Consider the following 23,736-nt stretch of genomic DNA (forward strand, 5'->3'; position numbering starts at 1 on the left):
CAGTAATGTATTGATCCGCTTTGCATGACAGAGGCTGCTTGCCATTCCTGCAAATAACCAGTCTCTCCTTCTTTCACAGGAATAGAAATCTTAGCTAGACACACGGCTGTCCAGCTAAGGACTACATTTCCCAGCCTCCTTTGCACTAGGCAAAGCCACATGACTAAGTCTGTCCAATGAGATGTCTGTAACTTCCAGCCTGTGCCTCCACCTCCCTCTTTCTCACTGCTGACGGAAATGGGGAAGTGAAGCTAAAGGAGCTATCTCAAAGTTCAGGGCAAAAGCCACATGTGAAGAGCAGCAACGACACAACAGAAGGCACCCTGGGTTCCTGATGAAGGTGGAGCCTCCACACCAGCTCTGGAGGATTTACTCAAACTACACTTCTTATATCTAAACCACTATTATTTTATTTTGTGCTGTTACAGCATAGAAACTCATATTACTTTTAAATAAGTGTATGAATCCCATAGTATGGAAATACTACATTTTTTTTACTCCATTGTCAACAGACAATTTCATTCAATCAAAAAAAATTAAGTGCCTTCTAACTGCCAGGCACTGTTCTAGTGCTATTGTTGCAAACCAGGCTGCAATAAAGATCCTGGAGCACAACTCTTCATGCCTTTCTAGTACAGGTATCTTCTCTCCCTGATTGAAAGGAGACGGCAAGGAGGAGGAGCCTGCAGTCCATTATCTCACTTTCACTGGGGTTACCCCAGAAAAGAAAGGTGACCTAATCAAATCTCCTTGTAAACTCGCTAATGAAAGACCTCCTGGCAAACCCAAGGATATTTGCTAGCAGGAGAATCTTTATCTGTGGAATGTTTTCAGCAGGATGTACCTGGTGTGTCTAGGATTGCTCATAGTAAATAAACTTGGAATCCTAGGTGTTACGGAGTATGGATCCCTGAAAAATGTCACATAAACTATGCAGCTCTCACAGTACAAAATGGACATACTTCATGGTCAACAGCTTCCCCCATGTAAGTGATGTGAGCAGGTGCATTTGCTTAGAGACCTCCCATGTGAAATGTGGGACAGAGCACGTCCTCACACAGGAGGAAAGAACCAGGCAGTGTAATTGGCAGACAACTTCTCTCTGCTTCTATAAAGCCTCACAATTACATGTGTCCTAGAAATTATTAGGAAGCTTGATATGTAATAAGATCAGTGACTCCCAAAAGTTTAATCTAACAGTTTTATCATTGTGTTTTCTTAAAGGAAAATTTGTTTTAAAAGGCAAAAGAATTCCTTCTCTTACTCCTTCCTCAGTTAAACGTAAGAGACTGAAATTTTGCTTTCATGGACTCAGGTTTGTAAGAAATTTCACTTTAAAATATACTTTTATTTTATATAACTCAATCTGATTTTCTAACTCTAAGCCAAAATTACACGTGATGCAGATTTAATTCAGTCATTTCTAAGTAAACAGTCAAATTAACTTTTCTGTCAATTCTGCTCTTTCGTGCTTCAGTCGCATCACATTCAAGCCCTCTCGGGTGCGCCACACTGGTCCCCTCCCTGCGGTTTCAGTGGATGAGGGGACGTTTGTGTAACTGTTGCTTCAACAACACAGGGTGAGGCCCCCAGTCTCTCAGGTGTCACTTGGTTTGGTCCTGTGCTCACCTCATTCTCCCGCTGCCACTTATGTGTCTGTCACTGGACACATGTTGAGCTCTTATTCATGACTTTGGCACTGGCTCCTTCAGGGACAGACATGGCCTCAATCAATCCCAAGGAGATACTGTTATAGGCTGAAATGTGTTCCCACAATCCAGTTGTGTTGAGATCCTGACCCCCAATACCGTGGAATGTGACTGTATTTGGAGACAGGGCCTTTACAGGGATAATTAAGGTAAAATGAGGTGTAAAGTAGACTTTAGTCTATTACGACTGGTGTCCTTATAAGAAAAAGAGATTAAGACAGAGAGATGCACAGAGGGAAGACAATGTGAAGACACAGGGAGAAGATGGCCACTGGCCAGCCAAGAAGATGGGCCTCAAAATAAATGAACCCTTGACAACTGACCTCAGACATGCTGCTGACCTCTTCATCTCAGACTTCACCTTCCTGGACTATGAGAGAATCAATGTCTGTGTTCCAGCTGGCCAGTCAGTGGAACTTTATAATGGCAGGTGAGCAGCCTAAGACTGTCCACACTGCACCCGCCACAGCAGGCCCCTAGCCCCATGGCTGGCCTGGGTACAGGCCCATGAGCACATTCACAGTCGTGTGCAACACACTCTCTCAAGCTCTGTGACCCCCTGGGAGCCCAGAGGAACTTCTCGTGCCACTCAGAGTCATCCCTTGCCCTGATCCTGCTCCCACCTTCTATGGGGCAGTCCCCCTCCAAGTTCTAAACACACGTCTTGCACTCCTGGGTCCCAAACATGAGGGCAGCTTCCATCGGGGTCACCATGGAACTCAAAGTGGAATGTGAAGGCTCCTCCCAGCCACCTGACGCCCTGGTGCTCTCCAATTCTCCTCTTCTCGCCCCACAGCTCAGGTGTTTCTCACAGGGAGGGTGGGGAAGGACGCACTGATGTTTGCGGTGTGCAGCTTGGTCTTTCTGCCTTTCATCTGAACCCTCAGCTCTTCAACCTGGAATCCAACAGCTGAGCCTCCTGTCCTGACAACTTCCCTTTGGGGTTAATGGTGACCCCGTGACCTCCCATCCAGACTGGACATGGTTAGTAGACAAGGGGGAGGAAAAGTCAGGCCAGGTAACAGATCTCAGACGGCCACTCTGCTCACAGAGCTGACCACACACCCCATGACCTTGCTTTCTTTAGGACACAGTCACATGTAGTTTGAAGAACCGGGGCAGCCAGGTCAAAAGTTTTCTAAGTTTACAGGAGAAAACTATAAACAAACACTCCCAGTACAGCTCCTGCTGACTTTGCGTAAGACCCTAGAGTAAGAGAAATCTCACTACCATCTGCATTACCACCTAACTGCAAAACTACTATGTCTAGACCTGTATCTCTCTGTCCCTACTGTGTGTATATATATTGTCACAGTCCATTTTCTGTTGCTATAACTGAATACCTGAGACTAGGTAATTTATTTTTTTAAAAAAAGAAATGTATTCATTACCATCCTGGAGGTCAAGGGACTGCATCTGGTGAGGGCCTGCTTGCTGGTGGGGACTCTGTACAGAGTCCTGAGGTAGCACAGGGCATCACATGTTGAGGGAGCTAAACTGGCTCTTAACAAACCCACTGTCTATTTTTCTTAGATATGATTCAAATGTATTTGTTTAAATGCATGGAGTACAAGTACAATTTTGTCATTATACATGCACAGACTGCACAGGGCTGAAGTCTAGGCTTTGAGGGTATCCATCACCCAAATGACATACATTGCACCCATTCAGAAATTTCTCATCACCCACACTCCTCCCACCCCCTCACCTTTCCAAGTCTCCATTCTCTACCATTCCACTCTCTACATCCACGTGTATATATTATTTACCTCACACTTATAAGTGTGAATGTGTGGGATTTGTCTTTCTGTATCTGACTTGTTTCACTCAGGATAGTAGCCTCCAATTCCGTCCATGTGGCTGCAAAACACAAGATTCCATTCTTTTGATGGCTGAAGAGTATTCCATTGGGTATAGATGCCACGCTGAAGAGTATTCCATTGGGTATAGATGCCACGCTGAAGAGTATTCCATTGGGTATAGATGCCACGCTGAAGAGTATTCCATTGGGTATAGATGCCACGCTGAAGAGTATTCCATTGGGTATAGATGCCACGCTGAAGAGTATTCCATTGGGTATAGATGCCACGCTGAAGAGTATTCCATTGGGTATAGATGCCACGCTGAAGAGTATTCCATTGGGTATAGATGCCACGCTGAAGAGTATTCCATTGGGTATAGATGCCACGCTGAAGAGTATTCCATTGGGTATAGATGCCACGTTTCCTTTATCCACTCACCCACCGACAGACACTTAGGTTGATTCCATATCTTTGCTACTATGGATAGTGCTGCAATAAACACAAGAGTACAGGTATCTTTTTGATATAATGATTTCTTTTCCTATGGGTAGCTGGATATCCAGTAGTAGGATTGCTGGTTCAAATGGTAGCTCTATTTTTAGGACTTTGAAAAATCTACATACTGTTTTCCATAGAGGCTGTACTAATTTACATTCCCACCAACAGTGTATAAGAGTTCCCTTGACAACGTCTGCTATTGTTTGACTTTTTATTAACAGTCGTTCTGAGTGAGGTAAGATGATATCTCACTGTGGTTTTAATTTGCACTTCTCTGATGATAACTGATACTGGGCATTTTCTCATATGCCTGTTGAATATTTGTATATCTTCTTTTGAAAAATGTCTATTCATATCCTTTGCCCACTTTTTAATGGCGTTATTTTGTTGCTGTGAGTTGTATAAGTGCTCATATATTCTGGATATTAGAACCTTGTCAGGTGCATATTTTGGAAATATTTTCTTCCATCCTGCAGGCTATCTGTTCACTCTGTTGATTATTTCTTTTGCTGTGCAGAAGTTCTTTAACTCCCACTTGTCCAATTTTGTTTCTGTTGCCTGTACTTCTGAGAATTCAACAATAAATTATTTGCCGAGACCAATCTCCAAAAGAGTTTCCCTAGGTTTTCTTCTAGTATTTTTATAGTTTCAGGTTTAAGTCTTTAATCCAGCTTGAGTTGATTTTGTGTATGGTGAGAGATACGAGTCCAGTTTCATTCTTCTACACAGGGCAATCCAATTTTCCCAGTACCATTTATTGAAAAGGATGTCTTTTCCCCATTGTCTGTTCTCGTTAACCTTGTCAAAGATCACTTAGCTGTAAATATGTGGCTTCATTTCTGGGTTCTCTATTTTGTTGTCTAGCTTTATACCAGTAACATGCTGTTTTGGTTACTACAGCCTTGTATAATTTGAAGTCAGGTAATGCAATATCTCCAGCTTTGTTCTGTTTGCTTAGAATTGCTCTGGCTATTCAGGCTCTTTTTTGGTTCCATATAAATTTTAGGACTGCATTTTCTACTTCTGTGAAAAATTACGTTGGTATTTTGGTAGGGATTACATTGAATTTGTAGATTGCTTCAGACAGTGTGGTCACTTTAATGATATTAATTATTCCAGTCCATGAACATGGATGTTTTTCCATTGGTTTGTGTCATCTACAATTTATCTCATCAGTATTTTGTAGCTTTCCTTGTGGAAATCTTTCACTTCCTTGGTTCAGTTGATACCTAGGTATTTTATTTTTGTAGTTATTGTAAATGGGACTGCTTCCTTGATTTCTTTCTCAGCTAGATCATTATTGGTGTAAAGAAACACTACTGATTTTTGTACATTGATTTTGTATCCTGCAACTCTGCTGAATTTATTTATCCAATCTAAGAGTTTTTCAGTCAAGTCTTTAGGTTTTTCTAGATATAAGGTCACATCTAGCCAGGGGCGGTGGCTCATACCTCCCAGCACTTTGGATAGCCAAGGCAGGCAGATTGCTTGAACCAGAGGTTTGAGACCAGCCTAGGCTACACTGTAACACTCCACCTCTACAAAAAAATTTAAAAATTAGTCAGGCATGGTAGTATGCACCTGTAGTCCTAGCTACTTGGGGGGCTGAGGCAGGAGGATCCCTTGAGTCCAGGAGTTTGAGGTTACAGTGACCTCGAATAGCAGCACTGCACTCCAGTCTGGGTGACAGAGCGAGACTTTGTCTCAAAAAAAAAAGATTATGTCATCAGCAAACCAGGATAACTTGACTTCCCCTTTTCTAACTGGTATGCCTTTTATTTATTCCTCTTGCCTGACTGCTCTGGCTAGGACTTCCAGTACTATGTTGAATAGGAGTGATGAGAGTGGGCATCCTTGTCTTGTTCCAGTTCTCAGAGGGAATGCTTTCAAACTTATCCCCTTTCAGTATGATGTTGGCTGTGGGTTTGTCATAGACGGCCTTTATCATTTTGAGCTTCTACGCCTTGTTTGTTGAGGGTTTTTATCATGCTGAATTTTACCAACTGCTTTTTCTAAGATGGTCATATGGTTTTGTTCCTAATTCTGTTTATACATCCCTAAATGGGATGTATCACATTTACTGATTTGCATATGTTGAACCATCCTTGCATCCCTGGCACATAACACATCATAGCATATTATCTTTTTGGTGTGCTGCTGGAGTCAGTTTGCTAGTATTTTGTTGAAATTTGTACATCTATGTTCAACAGAAATATTGGTCTGTACTTTTGGTGTTGTGTCCTTGTCTGGTTTGGGTACTGGGGTGATACTGGCCTCATAGAATGAGTCAGGAAGAACTCCCTCACCCTCCATTTTCTGGAACCGTTTCAGGAGGGTTAGTACTAGTTCTTTGTAGGTTTGGTAGAATTCGGCTGTGAATCTACTTGGCCCTGGGCTTTTCTCTGTTAGGAGATGTTTTGTTACTGATTCAATCTCACTGCTCATTATTCAGACCCACCCTCTTGATAACTAATCCACTCCTGTGACAACCTATCAAGGATGAATGGATTATGGATTCTGCCATTCATGAGGGCAGAGTCCTCATGACCCAATCACCTCTTAAAGGCCTCACTTCTTAATACTGTCACATTGGGGATGACGTTTCATCATGAGTTTCAGAGAGGACAAACATTCAGACCATAGCACATCCCTATTACGGAGCTTTTAATCTATATAAAAAATTATAAAAATAATCAAATTTACTCATTTATTTTATGACAAGGTTCATATCAAATAAATCAAAATGAAACTTAAGCTGCATTTCTGAACCAACGAATCCTATCCTTTACCCTCCAAGCATGTGTAAACCACCTTTCAGAAAACTCCTCTCAAGAAAATTCCCACTCTCTGTCTGAACTGCAGCTACCAAAAATTCATTCATTTTCAATTTTTCCCCTTTGGCAGATTTTTTATAACTAGTTTAAAATATTTTGACCAAGGCACTAATTTCTTTTATATACAAAGAGCTCTTACTAATCAATAAGAAAAGGCCTACAATCAGGTAGAAAATGGCCAAGGTACATGAATCAGGAGTAGACAATAAAAGAAATATTTATGGTCAATTAACATACAAAATTGCTCAATTTAAGAAATTAATACCATTTCTTTCCTCTCAGATTGGCAAATAAATAAAAGACTGATAAAACTCTAGAGCTACACGGGTAGGAGGAAAAGGGCCTCTTCTCCAGCTACCTAAGATGCTGAAAGGGAAGAAGGCCAAACGGAAGGAGGTGGCCCTGGCCCCTGCCACCATGCAGCAGCAGGAGGCCAAGAAGATGGACGTCTGAGGAAAGGCCTAAGAATTTCTGCACTGGACAGGATGTCCAGCCATTACAGGGACCTCGCCCACTTTGTCAAAGGGCCTGCTGTATCAGGCTGCAGCGGCAAAGGGCCATCCTCCTTGAGTGGCTGAAAGCACCTCCTGTGATTGACTGGTTCACCCAGGGCTCAGACCACAGGCAGCTAGCCAACCACATATGCTGGCCCCCAGCACTAACCAGAGACAAGCAAGAGAAGAAGCCGAGACTGCTGGCCTGGGCTGAAAGACAGCACTGGCCCAGGGGACATCCCCAGTAAGAGACGGACCATGTGTCCTTCCAACAGGAGTTGATGCTGTCACAACATTCGTGGAAAACAAGAAGGCTCAGCTAGTGGTAACTGCACGTGACGTGGCTCCCACTGAGCTGGTTGTCTTCCTGCCTGCCTGTGTCCTGAGATGTGGGTTCCCTACCGCACTGTCAAGGAGAAGTCCTGACGAGGGCGTCAAGCCTGCAGGACCGACGAGTCTGCTCCACTGTCACCTTCACACAGGTTAACTTGGAAGACAAGGGAGCTCTAAGCTGGCAGAAGCTATCAAGACCCACGACAACAGATATGACAAGATCTGCCATCACTGGGAAGGCTACGCTCTGGGACCAAAATCTGTGGCTCACGTTGCCAAGCTGGAAAGGGCAAAGGCCACAAAACCTGTCACTAAACTGGGTGAAATGAACACTGTTGAGTTTTCTGTACATCAAAATAACACAAATTCTCCTTCAATAAAAAAGGGGGCATACACACACACACACACACTACTGACAAAAATATAAACTGGAAGACCTCTTTGGTGGGCAATTTGGCAAACTTTAAAATGCACATACACTTTTAAAAATAGCAATTCCACATCTAGGAACCTACCCAAAAGAAAACTCACATATATACAAAGATAGAACCCTAAGAATTTTTACTGCAATCCAGTTTATAATGAAATCTAGAAACAGTCTAAGGTTGCCATCAACTGGGAACTGATTCAATAAAAAATGGCACAGGCATACGATGGAATACCATGTGGCCACTACAATGAAGAAGAGTTTTTAAAATTGATATACAACTAAGTACATGAGAAACGTGTTTTAGAAAAAAGTAACTCACAGCAGTATGTCACATGTATTTTCAATAAAGGGAAGGAAAAGGAGAAGAATATCCAAGAGGTTGTGCAGACAGAGTAAGTACATGAAAGGAAGCGGACTCTGAACTGCAGCTCTCCATGTGGAGCGGGACAGAGGCAGCAGCAGCATCTAAGGCTCCGACTCTTACAGTGCTTGGGTATGTTATTATGAATACATGGTGGAGAATGAGATGATGAGCACCCACCCACCAACACACTGCACCGCGAGACATAAAACTGCACCAGCACGAGCAAGGCGCCGCGGCACCCCTCCAGGAGAGGCCCCCCTGGCCTCGCACTTCCTCGCCCTCCCGCTCGCCCCTGGCTTGTCCTCCCACCTAGGGGCAGGCACCACCCTGGACAGCAGACTGCACTGCTCACGGGCTTAAGGCTTCTGTACTTTGCCTTTTTTATGAGCGCTGTTTTCAGATGTACTTCAGGTGATGCAGGTACCACCATCACGCTCAGATGTAGCTCTTTGGTATTCCAGTACACCCATGAGGTATTTCTCCATTCTCCTGTTAATGGTCTTATCTCAGTAAGAAACAGCTGAGAAGGAAGGAAGGCACTGCAAATCCACCCTTATGCGGGCAGCAGTCCTCAAGTGCTGTGGTCTCAGGACTCCCGGGAGGACCTACAAACTACTGAGCACCTCAGCGAGCCTTTATCTTTGTGGGTTTCAGCTACTGACGTTTCTCATACCAGAAATTAAACTGAGGAATGTAAAAGTATTTATTCATTCATTTCAAAATTACACCAATCAATCCTTTACATATCATAAATAACATATTTTCATTTTTAAAATTTCCAAAATCCATTGTATGGAAATTTTAAGAACGTGGGTGCTGCTACTTAACCAGGTATTTTAATTACTATAATTAATTTAATTAATATAACTTTGAGTCAGTTTGCAAAGACACAGAATTAAACACACTTGCCTTAAATGAAACACAAGGCCATCATTTTTGATGACAGAAGCATTTCGAGATCCTGGGTTCTCTTTCACGTCAACCCCTTTTATAGTCACAGGCCTGAGTGTTTATCTCCATGAGAACCAGTTTGTGCTGGCTACAGACATTAGGCAGAGACAAGGAGCAAACTACACAAAAGGGAAAGCAGTCCACTTCCAAACATCAAATCATCCGCTTCAAGAATTTCAGACCCTCAGCAAGTCTACAAGTAACTCAGCTCCCATTCCTTGCTCCTCCCCAGAGGGAGAAGCTGACGAGGATGAGCTGGCACAAGGTCATCACCTGGGTCAGTGTGCAGGGGGTTAAAGCTTTCCATCTCACCAAGAAGAGGTCGAAATGCTGAGCAACAAAGAGTCTGGCTCGCTGGTTTCCAGGCCTCCACAGGAGCAAGTGGCCACTGAGGGCGGAAACCTGGGCTGAGCCTGCGGACGGCAGGATGGAGGTGGCAGTGACAAAAGCCTTGGGAAAGGACAGCAATGGAGAATCTAGTGGCAGTTAGGACACAGAACTGTTGGCCTTAGACACAAACTTGTGACTAGATGCAGCATTATATTTCTTCTAATAGTCAGCTTTTTTTGCATACAGATTAAGAAGGGCTGGTGCCAGTAATTTAAAAGGGAACGTTTAACGTTCACAGAACCAGTAATAACTGTGTAGACAGAATGCTGAGGATTCTTCTAGGGCTAAGAGTGAGTGCCTAAGCCAAGGACACCATCGGCAGGGGCCCCTCCCCAGGCCTGGACCTCAGAGCATGCTGGACACCACGCGCCTGCAGCGCACTGCAGAGAGGAGCTGACGGGTCTGTCCAGGCCAGAGCTGCTCCACAGCCACAGAAAACCCCGCACTGGGGTGCAGGCAAGCCAAAGTGGGTTCAAAAGAAGAAGTTGGGGGTTAGATGCCCTTGGGGGTATTGAAGAAGGGTGCATACAGACGCTGGATAGCCAAACAAGGCACTGTGCCAGGAATCAAGGCATTTCCTCTGAGCACCAAGCCCACCCTGCCATGCCCGGCTTCTGATCCTGGCACTGGGCCTTGAAGACCACATGGCTATCCTGACCAGGGGCTCGATGTTCAGCGCTGGGCACGGGCACTGCTTCCCAGGTGATGTGGGATGGGCTGGCGTGTGAGGGTCCCACATCATTTTTCCTGGGGACTGGGGACAGCTACCAATCCTCACCCGGGAGCTGCTTCACTCTCTCACAGCTGTGATGGACTCACGGTCCTGTCAGATAAGGCCCCTACTCTGGGCATCTAAGCCTCCCACACCCACTTTTCCAGACTCAGCCCCTTTCCACACTGATGACCTAAGCCTTGTCTTTTCTGTCTTTCAGCAGCTAACCATCTTTTCCTTGTTAACAATTCTGTATACTGAATTTTTCCTGTTCAAAGACTGCTGTGTTTCCTATCTCCTGGCTGGATCCTGACTGATTCCACCTGAGTTTGTACAAAGTAAAGCCCTGAAGTCCCCGTCACCACTAGCAATCCGGAGTCACGTGAAGCTCGCTACCTGACACCGCTGCACCCTCCAGGGGCCTCCTCTGCTCTCTCCCTCCCTGTGCCAACTCTTCTTCTTCCTCTAATTTCCAGGCCCTTCCTGCATCCCTGCTGGCCCCTTCTCTCAGCACAAGCCACCGTCCAGGTTGGACCCTGATTATTGTGGATGGTCACGGCCACCTTCAAAGCTCTGCAGACCTGCCCAGAGGGATGTCCGGACCCATCTTGTGGCCACATCATGACCCCTGGAAGCTTCTGCTGCTCTAACGGGGGAGGCTATGGGATCAGACTGACCTCACTACGCAGGAAGGCCCACTTGGCAAAGTAAACAGCAATAGATAAACTTCAAGAGATTATAGCAGGGACCCGCAAAACACAACATGTTACTAACTATTTATTTTAGACAGTATCACGCCACATGATGAAGGCCATTCCAAATCACACACAGGAGTGTCTCTGCGGGAAGCAACACGGAGTGCCAGGGCTGTCTTGGTCCCAGCACTTACATGCCCTGTGACTGCAGGCAAGTCACCTGACAGCCAAACCTCAATCTCCTGGCCTGATGGCCTCAGGATTCCTATCAAGGTAAGGATGCACTCTGCAAAGCAGTGACAACCGCACCGTTATTTCCAACCCTGAGGACATGCCGGCTCCCCTTCTGCTCTGCTCCAGTGTGGATGGCAAGAGCCAGGACCCTCATCTTCACTGCAAAGAAGCCCAAGACTGGCATCGCAATCCCACCTACACACCCATGTCGCCCGCCCCAAGGAGCAGTCCATTCACTGCTGGGATGGGGATGACAGCGGTATCTGTCTCTCAGGTCCCCTAAGGACCATAAGCATCACTGTCAATCAACTAAAATAGCATCATACTCCCCACTGTCCAGGTCACTTTGAATTTCAGGAGAAAGCAGGTGAAGGTGCCCTGTAATCCACAAAGAACCACATAAACACCAGTGTCAACCTTCACTACACTACAGCAGTGGAGAAAACATAGTTTTAAATATGTATTCAAAGAGATGAGGAATCTCCTGATGCCAAAGAACATTTTCACCACTTTCCAGGGCTCTTCACCTCCCCATCCCTGGCCAATACAGGCAGCTCACACTGAGGCCGGCTCCCTGGCAGTGGCCCTGCACCACCACCTACGGGCTCCATGGGGAAGTGAGGGGAGGCCCAGGGCAGCAAGGAGGGCACCTCCTTAAGAATCCAGCCCAGGGCTCAGATCAAGAGACAGGAAAAGACAGCAGCAGCACGCGCAGCTGCAGAATGACTCCTCTAAAAAGGAGTCTGAGGCCAGGTGTGGTGTGGCTCATGCCTGTAATCCCAGCACTCTGGGAGGCTGAGGCAGGAGGATCACTTGAGCTCAGGAATTCAAGACTAGCCTGGGCAACATGGCAAAATCCCATCTTTACAAAAAATATAAAAATTAGCCAGGCATGGTAGCCAGTGCCTATAGTCCCAGCTACTCAGGAGGCTGAGGTGGGAGGATCACTTGAGCTCGGGAGCAGGGGCTGCAGTGAACTACGATCGAGCCACTGCACTTAAGCCTGGACAACAGAGCCAGACCCTGTCCCCAAAAATAAAGAGGAAGCTAAAAATCCATATGATTACAAGTGTTTTAAAAAAACACAATTATAGGCTTACATACATCAAAATATTATCAGTGATCATTTTGAGGCGATAAAACGAGAAATCTCTTCCTCCATTTTTTAAATTTTATTTTATTTTAGAGTCAGAGTCTCGCTCTGTCACCCAGGCTAGAGTGTAGTGGCTGCAACATAGTTCACGGCAGCCTTGAACTCCTGGGCTCAAGCGAACCTCCTGCCTCAGCCTGCAAAGCACTGAGTCACAGGCATATGCCACAGCTTCTTCCTTGCCTTTAAATGCTCTCTCAGGTGCCACATTTCATCATGGAAAACACTAGCCCTGGGTGGGGGAATCAAGTAGAAATAATCGTCAAACACGGCCTTTCCTACTCCCTGGCCCTGCCCACCCAGTCAGCAGCCTTAGAGGGTGTTCTTTGGATAGTCTCAGGATGTGAACAAACACTAACAAGGTGTCTTTACATTGTAAAAGGCCAGAGTAGTTTCTTTGAAACAAAGGAAGCTAAGTGCCCACCCCCATCACCTGTCAGAACGGCCCTGGCTCCAAACAGAGCACCCACCGCACAGCCCCACACAGCAGCACCACCTCCTGCTGGAGGAAGTCCTTCCAGAGGGTTCCCTGCACCCAACCGCACAGGCACAGCCCCGCACAGTCCCGCATGGCAGCACTGCCTCCTGCTGGACAAAGTCCCTTCCAGAGGGTTCCCAGCTTTACTCATTTACTCTCTTTCCTGCTCCAAACTTAGCTCCTAAAGGAAGGCAGGGCCCCCAAAGGGATGCTGATGGGTCCAGGTCTTCGAGGCAGCACTACACACCATGAGGTACCCCTTGGTGAGCAGGCAGCATGCGGCTCCCAGGGCCCACTGCAGAGTCCAGCCGGCGTTTTCCACAGCAGGATATCCCCCATGGAGGCTCCCGGTACTTCAAGAATATTCTTGTCTCAAGAGGGATGTGGGACACTGGGATGAAGATTCTGGGGTCAGACCTAAAATGGGCTTCAAGGGGCCACAGGGACAGAGCAAGGGAGGAGCAGGAAGGGGAGGAAGGGCCTTACCCTGAGCTCTAAGATGACAACTTCCCTCTCGCCACCACCTCTCCTGCCCAGATGTCCTGCCCAGACCCAGCCATCAGAGCCAGAACCAGAACCAGGGACTCCAACAGGGCAGGGGGCGAGGAGTCCCAGCAAGACACAGTCCGCAGCCCAGAGGCAATGCAGACACCCTGTGATGGCCACAGAGGCCACAGGGCCAGCCAGAGGAAGCCAGGACTGTTCGACCTGGTGACTGGGAGTCGCCTCCCCATGGCTGCTAAGTGAGGAGGTTGGGCCTCTGTGCTGAGTGGCTTCTGGCAGGCTTACCTTTTTATCTTCCTTAGTCTTTCGAACATTTCGATGGGGACCAAAAATGTTTTGCATTCCAAAGGCCTTCCTGGACCACTCCCTCTTCGGAGCGCTCAGTGGGGGCTGCGCGAAGCTGCCCTCCACCCTGTAGCGGTCTGCGGGGATCTTGCTCATAGGAGGGGGCAGTGTGCCGCAGTTGACGCTGGACCAGCCGTCAGTGGAATCTGTGTAAGACTCCTGGTCGCTGGCATGTCCGCACTGCCACTCCCGGAGCACGTGAACCGGGAGCCAGCGCTGGTTGAAACCACAGCTGGCGCCCACGGTGCCCCTCTTGGAAGGGGGGACTGAGCTCCTCAAAGAAGCTGAAGGCACGTCCACAGGACAGGCCGGTCCTAGGTGCTTATTTAGGTCCCGGAACCTGTCAGTCTGATGAGCGGCCTCAAATGGGGGGCTCCCTTCGGAGTCCGGACAGAAGGGCCCAGTCCAGGGAGCACCCCAGGGCTGGGTACCCCTCCCACCCACACCGTCCCACGCGCTGCTTCCGGGGCCGTGCCTGCTTGAGCTCCCACCCAGGTCCACCACAAGGACTCGGTTGCTCTTCTCCTCCTGGTGGAAGTTCCCGATGCCGCTGTCACTGTTGCTGCTGGTGCTGTTGTTCTGGTGGGCATCGGCGTCCCCATCCAGAAAGGCGCGGGCCCGCATGCCCTCAATCAGCTCACCCATGTCTCGGTACAGGACAGAGATGAACTGTAGGACAGGGAGGGAGGACGCCGGGAATTCCAGACAGCCATTGGTGTCCGGGTCAGCCGTGCACTCAAACCCAAACCGCCGAGCAATGCCTTGGTGGATCTTGTGATTAAACAAGTCTGGGTCCACCATGAACACGTGGCAGGAAGTCCGCAGGGCGCCCTCCTCCTCCTGGGCCAGGCTCCCGTCATCATTCGTCTGCATGGTCACCAACCCAAAAAATCGCCGGTCGTCCGGGCACACGGCGCTGAAGGCCAGCTTCTCGGCCGGGTACTCGGCCACGACCCCAGCCTTGTCAGTGCTCAGCTGCACACAGTCGTGCATGATCTTCATGGTCACCAGCGAGTGGATTTTCTGCTCTGCCCGCAGGCGCCGCATGCAGCCGCGGATGGCTTGTAAGCTGTCGGACTCCAGGTTGGAACTCGTGGAAGGAAGCTCAATGGAGCCTAAGTAGCCCACAATCATCGCCACGTTTAAAATACTTGCATCCAATGTGAAATCGTCATGACTTTCTAGTCCAATGCTGAAAACCGAATCATCATGAATAACTTTTGATATTTCCTCCTTAGAAAGCATGCTGGGATTTGGATTATTTATACTTTCATGTCCAACATCAAATCGAGCTGCGGCCGACTCCGAAAGCGATCTTTGTTTCAATTTCAAGGGCTCTGAACTGCTCGCACAAAGGCTCGGGTTTTCAAAAATCATATTGAAAATTCCACCAGACTGCATTTCCTCCACGACTCGCTCTGCTCTGTTTATACCGAGTGCTTTAGAATCCAGCTTGGGTTTCGGCCAGCCTTTTCCTTCATAGAGTCCCCCGTCTTCGTCACTGGAACAGGATTCCAGGCGGCCGATGCCTTCAGCGATCACCATGTGCAGGACACCAGAGCACTTCCCAATTAATTTCACTACATCTTCATGAGATGCTTTTTTCACGTTGATTTCATTGACAGCAAATATCTGGTCTCCAGCTCGGAGGCCCACGAAATCCGCAGGGCTCCCTCTCATGACGCAGCTGAGCACACAGGGCGCCTGTCCCGAAAGTGTGAATCCATAGCCGGCCCTCCCCCGGGCAACCTCCACACTCCGCACCCTTGGGGGCGCCGGCCCAGGCAATGGGCGCTTGGACGCCTCCCCAACTCTAAACATTCTGATGAGCTTCCAAGACAAAGAGCACGTCTCATTGTTCCCGTGGAGCCATATTTGAGGGAATGCTTGATGCTACCATGTTTGCTTCTTCAAACAGTGCCCTAAGAAAGAAAAATGAACAGCTCACTATTAAAGCCCATCTTTCTCCACTGCTCACTGGTACTACCTAAACACAAAACATAATTCATAATAAAACCACCACAGAAAGCACCTCTAAGTGTCTATAGATAATAAATCTTCAAGTCAGGCAAAGAAACTTCCTTTCGGAGTAGAAAATGTCTCCCACAACTGCTACCTTGTTACTGCACGAGTTCCTGTTCCTGCCCGGCAGACCCACCGACCCACCGTGGGCGTGAGGATGCAAGACTGCTTCCCCATGCTGTTTCCACACCCTCTGATGGATGGAAAGAGCCCCTTGCTACTCAAAGTGTCGTCCGTGGACTGGCAGCCTGTCTGAAAGGCAGACTCTCGGGCTCCACTCAGAACAAACACACCCAAACCCACGTTTCATAGGACAGCAGCGTCCAAGCGTGAGAAGCAAGGCCTTCTACAGGCTTCAGGTTCAAAGACACCTGCAGAACAGAGTCTAACTCCTTAGTTGATTACAAATTCCCTCACATAGAGTTTCCCCTCAGGAGAGGGGTCACCTAATATTCCATGACCCTTCCACATTAATTTATTTTGAATATACTGTGTGGGGGAAAGTGCATTAGCCTGAAACAACCTCAATCAATACTGCAGAGGCCACCCACAGGCTAGATAAAAACCACCACCAAAAAAAGCAAAGAAACATCACATTAACTCAATTCTTCCAGGGGGTATGACTTTAAAAGTATTGGCTGTCATTAAGAACAAACTTGTCAGGGTTTCCCAGACCACCCCCAGGCCAGTGATTCCCAGGACTTAGTACAAAGGTGCACTCACAGCTGAGATTCATCAGAGCGAAAGGATTCCACACAAAATCAGCAGGGGCAGAGGCCCATGGGGCGATGTTCTGAGGAAACTTGGCCCGAGCTTCCAGAATCCTCTCCCGGTGGGGTTGCGCAGGACGCACTGAGCTCCCCCCAGAGTGAGCCGTAACAGTGTGTGCAGTGTCGTCACCAGGGAAGACCACCGGAGACTCAGTGCCAGAGTTCTGACTGTGGGCTGGGCACAAGGGCACTCTCTGCCTGCCTCGCACCCAGACTCTGGACTCCCAGAGGGAAGGCAGGTTCTCAGCACAAACCCTGTTGCCCACACAAGCAGCTGAGCACAGGGAGCCCCTCCTCAGTGAGGATGGTGGGCACCGTCCTGACACCACTCAGGGGCCAGCCTGGCACACAAGCCTCTCCGGATGGTCTCAGGCCTGCTGTGTAGTCTCTCCTGCAAGACTCTTTAAAGATCACTTGAAAAAGCAATACAGTAAGTGATGATGTTGTGAAGACACAAAATAGAACAGAGGGTATGTTTTTTAAAGAAATAATTGTTTTAAAGGTATTAGAAGAGATTTTTGTGTCTTGGGATACAGTTTCCAGCAAAAGGATCATAAACAGATTTGAAGTAATTTACACACACAAAAGCTACAGAACTAGATAAAGTGGAAAGGCTATCACTGGGTGACTCCAAGAGTGGCTTCTGTGATGACAAACACGGACATACAACATGCGCACTTAGTAAAATTATGTTTTGATAGAGAAGAGTCAAAAATGAATATAAATTACATTACTCAATATCTAAGTAGTACTATGTTAATAATTTAAATATTAGGACTGGGCATTTAACTATTTAATGTTCATCATTAAAAAATAAATAAGTAAATGTAAAAGTTGGCCAAGAAACATCCCTGGGGATCTTCTCATTGGATCTCCTTCAGAGGTGTGACAGGCTGGCTGCTGGCCCCGATACACCCACGTCTTCACTCCCAAGCTTCTGGATGGCTCCTCCCATCCACGTGACCTCGTGAAGGCTCTGGAGATGGGGAGAGTGTCAGGTGCGCCCGTGTGAGCCTGGGGTCAGAGCCAGAGGGGATGGCCATGTGGGAAGGATGCAGAGATCACAGGGATTCAAGGACGGGTCTCAAGCCCAGGCAGACGGGCAGGCGATCGCCTCCAGAAGCTGCAAAGGTGAAGGAAGCAGACTTAAAGCCGCCAGAGGAACCCAGCTCTGCCACATCTGCCATCAGCCAGGTCACAGTGACTGCAGACATGAGGCCCCTGAAAACGCAGGAGAATTAATGCGTGTTGTCTTAAGCCCCCCAGTTTGTGGTAATTTCTTTCAGCAACCCCAGGAAACAAATACAAGGGGGAATCACTTTATCACAGGTGAGGCGAGAGGGAAAGCAGGACATGCGTGAAACAGTCTCACTAAAGCACACTCAGAAAAGTATCTGGCTCATGGTAGATGTCACACAACAAAGGTGCTGTTGTTCCCGTTACAGCAAATGCCAGCTATCACTGTGAACGGCCCCAGGACAGCAGGTCATGAAGCCTTGATGGCTTCCTCCAGGAACAGAGCACCTCTTGGCTTTCTCTTCAAACAAGAATAGATACTGCCTCAATGAAAGACATGACTTCCCAGTTTATTTACACCATCTGCCTCACACTGTGTGACATAATGATGGATAACAGTCTTCTATGGAGTCCACTCAATTTTTCTACTAGACTCTTACTGTCATGTGCCTCTGCTTTTTTTTTTTTTTTTTGAGGAGGAGTCTCGCTCTGTCGCCCGGGCTGGAGTGCAGTGGCCTGATCTCAGCTCACTGCAAGCTCCGCCTCCCGGGTTTACGCCATTCTCCTGCCTCAGCCTCCCAAGTAGCTGGGACTACAGGCGCCCGCCACCTCGCCCGGCTAGTTTTGTATTTTAGTAGAGACGGGGTTTCACCGTGTTAGCCAGGATGGTCTCGATCTCCTGACCTCGTGATCCGCCCGTCTCGGCCTCCCAAAGTGCTGGGATTACAGGCTTGAGCCACCGCACCCGGCCGCCTCTGCTTATTAAAAAGAAATGGTGTGTAATTCATATAAATAATATCTTATTATCTATAATCACGTTTGTTTTTATTTTTTAGAGACAGGGTCTCACTCCATTGCCCAGGCTGGAGAGCAGTGGCACAGTCATTGCTCAGGGCAGCCTCAAACCCACTCCTGGGCTCTAGCCATAGCGAGCACACCCCCATACTCAGTTAATTTTTTTTTTTTTGGAGAAAACTGTAAAACTGTATTGAGATATTTTAAGTCATGTATCTAATATAAAACCAGTTTGCATTGCTTCAGCTTGTCTTTGTTGAAACCTGTGGTTGCCCTTCACCTCCTTCTGGCAATTTAAATTGCTCTGATTTTGGCAGAAACTTCCCCTGGACATCAGGACCATCTCCACATTCATCCCAGTCTTTGAGACAGCTCCTGGAGATCAGCTTCCTGGTCCAGCACAAGAATTTCAGTGGCACCGTGATCTTCCTCTCTCCTGGCCAGGTGCAGGACCCCGACCTTCAGGTGGTGGTCCCTCTTACTGAGGCTATTCACCGCTGGGCTCAAGCCCAGGCCCAGGTAGCTCAGGAGGCTGCAGATACCGTCTGGGTCTAAGCCTACATGCTGATCTTCCTTGCCAACTCATATTTCACACAGCTGCTTCTCAGTAATGGGGAAAGAGTCCAGAACGCAGGAACGCAACCCTCACACCCTCGCAGGTCCACAGTGTTCACCACGTGGGTGAAGGGGCCGAGGGAAAGACACCCAGTGAACGTTGGCTAACGTTTTAATTTTTCTGTAGACGAGGTCTCACTCTGTTGCCCAGAGTAGTCTCAAACTTCTGACCTCAAGCAATCCTCCCACTTTGGCCTCCCAAAATAATCACATATGTTCAGCTTATAGTTTAATTTTTCCTTAAACTGTATCAATTAATAGTAAAGCTAGCAGAACAGACAGTGAAATTCAGAAGACCACAGGGCACTGGATTCCAGCTGAACTTGCATTACAGCATCGGGGCTACCAGTAAGAACGCCCACTCCCAGGTCCCTGCACCTCCTAGAGACTCTGACTTAGTAAGTCTGGGGCAAGGCCAGGAAGCTCCAACTACTCCACACACACACACACACACACACCTTCCAGCTAACTCTGAAACACCCTGACTGGAGATCATCTAACCCAGCCTCTTCGTTGTGTGGAAAAGGGAACAAGGTCCAGCCAGAAGCAATTCAGCCAAGCCCCGAGGCAAAGATGGGATGTGATACGAAGGTCCCCACTGGCCGCACAACACTGCCACCTCCCATCAGCAGTCACCGACCACACCACACAGGCTGAGTGTCCCTTAGAAGAGATTTTTGGGACCTGAAGTGCTGTGGATTTTTTCTGATTCTGGAATATCTATATATACGTAATGAGATATGTTGCGATAGGACCCAGGTCTGAACAGGAAATTCATGTATGTTTCATATACACCTTATACACACAGCCTGAGGGTAATTTTGTGCAGTATTTTTGATAATGTTGTCCATGAAACAAGGCTGGTGTCCATCAAGCCATTAGAAAGCAAAGGTGTCACCAGCTCAGCGATGCCTGGGGCGTCACATCCGTGTCAAAGGTTTCCGATTCTGGAGCATCTGGAAAGAGATGCTCAACCCGCACTGTCACTCCTTCACTCACTCATCATTAAAAACTCAGGGTGTAAAGAGGACAATAAAACAAAACAAAGGAAACAAACTCAGGGTGATCTAGAAATAAATATTGTTGCCATGACACTTTTCTATTCCCTTCCAGAGTTAAACCTCCTATGAAAGGTCCTGTTCTGATCAACTCCTCCACTCATGCTGGGCAGCACCCCAGACCTGCAAGTACAGAGAGGGGTCCTAGCCCTGAGCCACGATGCAGCAGGCCCCAAGCGAGGCAGGGCCGGAAAGACCAAGCCAGTACCTAGCCGTAATGACCAAGTACACAGTGCGAGGCGAGAGAGAAGCTATCCTCCGAGGGCAGAGAGTCTGGGCGCACTGAGGAGAAGAGGACAGCGAGGGGCAAGAACAGCACTACATTGACTATCACAGCCTCCCGGGTGACCCCACAGGCTGCTATGGCAGCCCCCACTACCAGGACTTGCCGTGCAGCGCATGTCATCCTAAACACCACTGCTCTGAGGAAGGCTCTGTTACAATTCTCGCATGCAGATGAGGGAGTGGGGGCACAGAGAAGCTACGTAACTTGTCTACCAGCACACAGCCAATTAACAGCAAAGGTGCATTTGAACTCGGGCTATTCTTGGCTTACCCACACTTACATGGATTCACAGAGGAAGGGCCTGAGACAGCAAGACACCACACCACCTTCTCCAGCTGGGACCTGCCCCCACAGGCGCCTGCCCACCTCCCACCCTTCCACAGTCATCATGTCCCAGCAGCCTCCCCCCATCACCACCTCACAGTGCCCACAGGTGCCAAACACCCACCCGGCACCCCCTCTCCCACCACATCAGGGACACACACACCAGACGATCTGATGCCTGCCCTCCAAGACACACCCATGCAGACCCGCACTGGCCATCCCTGCATCCATCCACCTCCACCACTCACCTGAGGGGCCCTCCAAGAGGTGAGTGGTCACTCTTCCCAGACCTTCCCTGGACCCAGACCAGACTGGACCTGCCCACCCTGGACACGGCAGGACATGGTGCCAAAGGGAGTGAGCAGATTCTGGAATCATGAAGGCCACTTCCAGGCCATTTTACTGAGCCACCAGTCAATACCTTTCCACACTTCTCTTCTCGGGGTGCAGCGTGGACTGGAGACAGCCCTGGCCTTAGCCTCCCAGGCCCCAGCTCCTCTCCCACTTGGTCCCCCTCAGAGGACACCTGCCATTCCCAGGTCCCAGATCCTGCCCCACACGGTTCCCCTCAACAGACACCTGCCATTCAGCAGTGTTGCGAGTGCCGACTACGTGCGAGACTCTGCGCAGGCTCAGGCTGTAACATAAGGAAAATAGTCCCTTCCAGGAAGACCTCTCGGCCTTCAACAAAGGGCCTGGGAGGGGACAGGTAACCCAGGACACAACAGATGACAGCACAATCCTGAGAGAGTGGCTCCCAGCCCTGAACAGTGCCAGCCGCTTCCCAGAGCTAAAGGCAGACAAGAATCTTCGAATGCAAAGGGCCCACCAAGCCCTGAGCAAGGAGATGAAAAAAGTCCCACAGAACTTTCAGAAGAAAAAGACAAGTCTCCCACAAAGGCATGAGAATCTACCGCCAGACACCTGAGAACACAGAGCCTGCAGGTGCGTGGGCCTTAGGCAGCCAGGTGGTGGCCTGGGGAGACCATCACAGGGCTGCACAGGCCACCCAGAGCACACAGCGCCACGGACCAGCTGTTCTCCCCATGCACCTTGCACCCCGGCCGCCCGTGGAAATAAGTACGAATCGCTAGCCTCGCTCCAAGACTTACAATCTGCAAACGGGGAGGGTGCCTCGCCATTACAGTGCCATGGCCCGCCTGCAGCAAGGGGAGTGCTGAGCTAACATGCTTCACATCTGAATCTGCCCCAAGTCCTGTGACAGGGAACAGAATCTCTCTCATCGAGGACACAGCCTCTTACTAATGCCGGCTGTTGAGATTGTCACGTGTGTTTCTTTCTGCTCACCTCCAGAAGTGCACCGGCCCTGTCTGGCCAAAAATTGGGGTGCTGCAGGCATTGGGAGGAACACAGCAGATGCAGACCTGCAATTCCGCAACCAGCTCAGGGCCAGCGCCCTAGCAGCACCAGATGGACAGGTGCTCCGTGCACACAGCCCCTGGGCCCAGAGCTGCCTGCACACCTGACCACATGGTCCTGGGGCAGTTCACCAAGGCATCACCCCAAGAATCCCACAAACACCAACCATGCTTCCTAAGCCTCTGCACGTTTCCTCTGCCCGGGCGCCCCCAGACATCCTGGTGAGTCTGGCTGGAGCCCAAATACACCAGGTAAGGAAAATACCCCCTGCTGTCTCTAAAAGACTTTTGGAACTTTGGGAAGAAGGAAGGACCCTTTTTAAAAGGACTGTGTGTCAGGCAGGACCTTCTGAGTGTAGAATTTCACATCTCCTGCCCAAATACCAGGGCACTTAAAAGAGTTCTGCGAACACAAGGAAACAGACTGCCGTCTGTCCACACATTTCCCAGTGGGGAGCGCCCTCTCCATGCTAGGCACAGTTCTAGGCACGAGCAGGGGCCGCGAGGCCTTGGGGTTGGCACACCCATGGCCTGGGGCAGGTGCGCGATCCACGCCTGCCGAGTGAGGGAAGGAGGGAAGGGTGCCAAGAACCTATTTGGCTGAAACATTCTTAACTTTCTCTAAGTATCTGAATGTAATTATTTCTATGCATGTTTTCTACATTTTCTAAAAATAACAAATATTACTTTTGTACTAAAAAAGTAAAAGTAAGAGGGTTGATGAGGTTTTACATGAAGGCCATTGTAATCATGAATAAAATACCTAATTGCTAGTTTTAGAAAAATCCACCTGGCCTTCTCTCTTCAGACCCACGGCAATCCCACCCCAGGCTGGCTCGGTGGAGACGGACCTCACGCTGTGTGCACACGCTCCGCAGTGTGGCCTATCCCCAGCGGTGCACAGGCCCACGTCCAAGACAGTCTGCCTAAGAGCAAGACGCATCGGCAAAGGCCATACCCAGGACAGAAAAGCAGCAGCGCGTGCTGTTCCATAAAGCTCCTAAGCTGGTGGGGAGAGGCAGTTAAGAGGTGTGAATGATGGGCTCACCCCAAACCCCACATCCGTCAACAAGAGCTTGGTCAGCACCAACTCAGAAAAGAGACTGACGTGATGAGAGAAACCAAACATCGGAAACTGATGAAAACTCATCCCGGCACACTTAGTTGCCTACAGTGAGGGGCTAGAAAGAAGCCTCCAAAAAAGCACCTGGAATCCACCGTCACTCCCTGACCCCAAACCCCATCACCCCATCACCCCCTACCCAGCCCAACCCAGCTCCTCCAGCGAGGGCTGTTGCTACTTGCCGGGTTCATAAGGCAAGAGCTGT

General features: G+C 48.7%; 1 protein-coding gene across 6 annotated transcripts in view; it reads right to left on the reverse strand.

The window, feature by feature from the left end:
• The window catches only part of RGS12 (regulator of G protein signaling 12), a 136,956-nt gene extending 113,458 nt beyond the window's left edge, over positions 1–23,498 (reverse strand). For 2 of the 6 annotated variants that reach the window (XM_017863164.1, XM_017863166.1), the window contains exons 1-2: positions 16,669–18,411; positions 13,864–15,845 (exon numbers count right to left, since the gene is read on the reverse strand). In XM_017863164.1, the coding sequence (XP_017718653.1) occupies positions 13,864–15,744 (1,881 nt within the window). In that variant the 5' untranslated portion in view covers positions 15,745–15,845; positions 16,669–18,411. The other 4 variants (XM_017863161.1, XM_017863165.1, XM_017863163.1 and 1 more) reach the window with 3 other exon arrangements.
• Positions 23,499–23,736: the final 238 nt, after the last annotated feature.

Source organism: Rhinopithecus bieti, unplaced genomic scaffold (assembly GCF_001698545.2).
Source record: "Rhinopithecus bieti isolate Rb0 unplaced genomic scaffold, ASM169854v2 scaffold_68244, whole genome shotgun sequence".
Classification (NCBI taxonomy): Eukaryota; Metazoa; Chordata; class Mammalia; order Primates; family Cercopithecidae; genus Rhinopithecus; species Rhinopithecus bieti.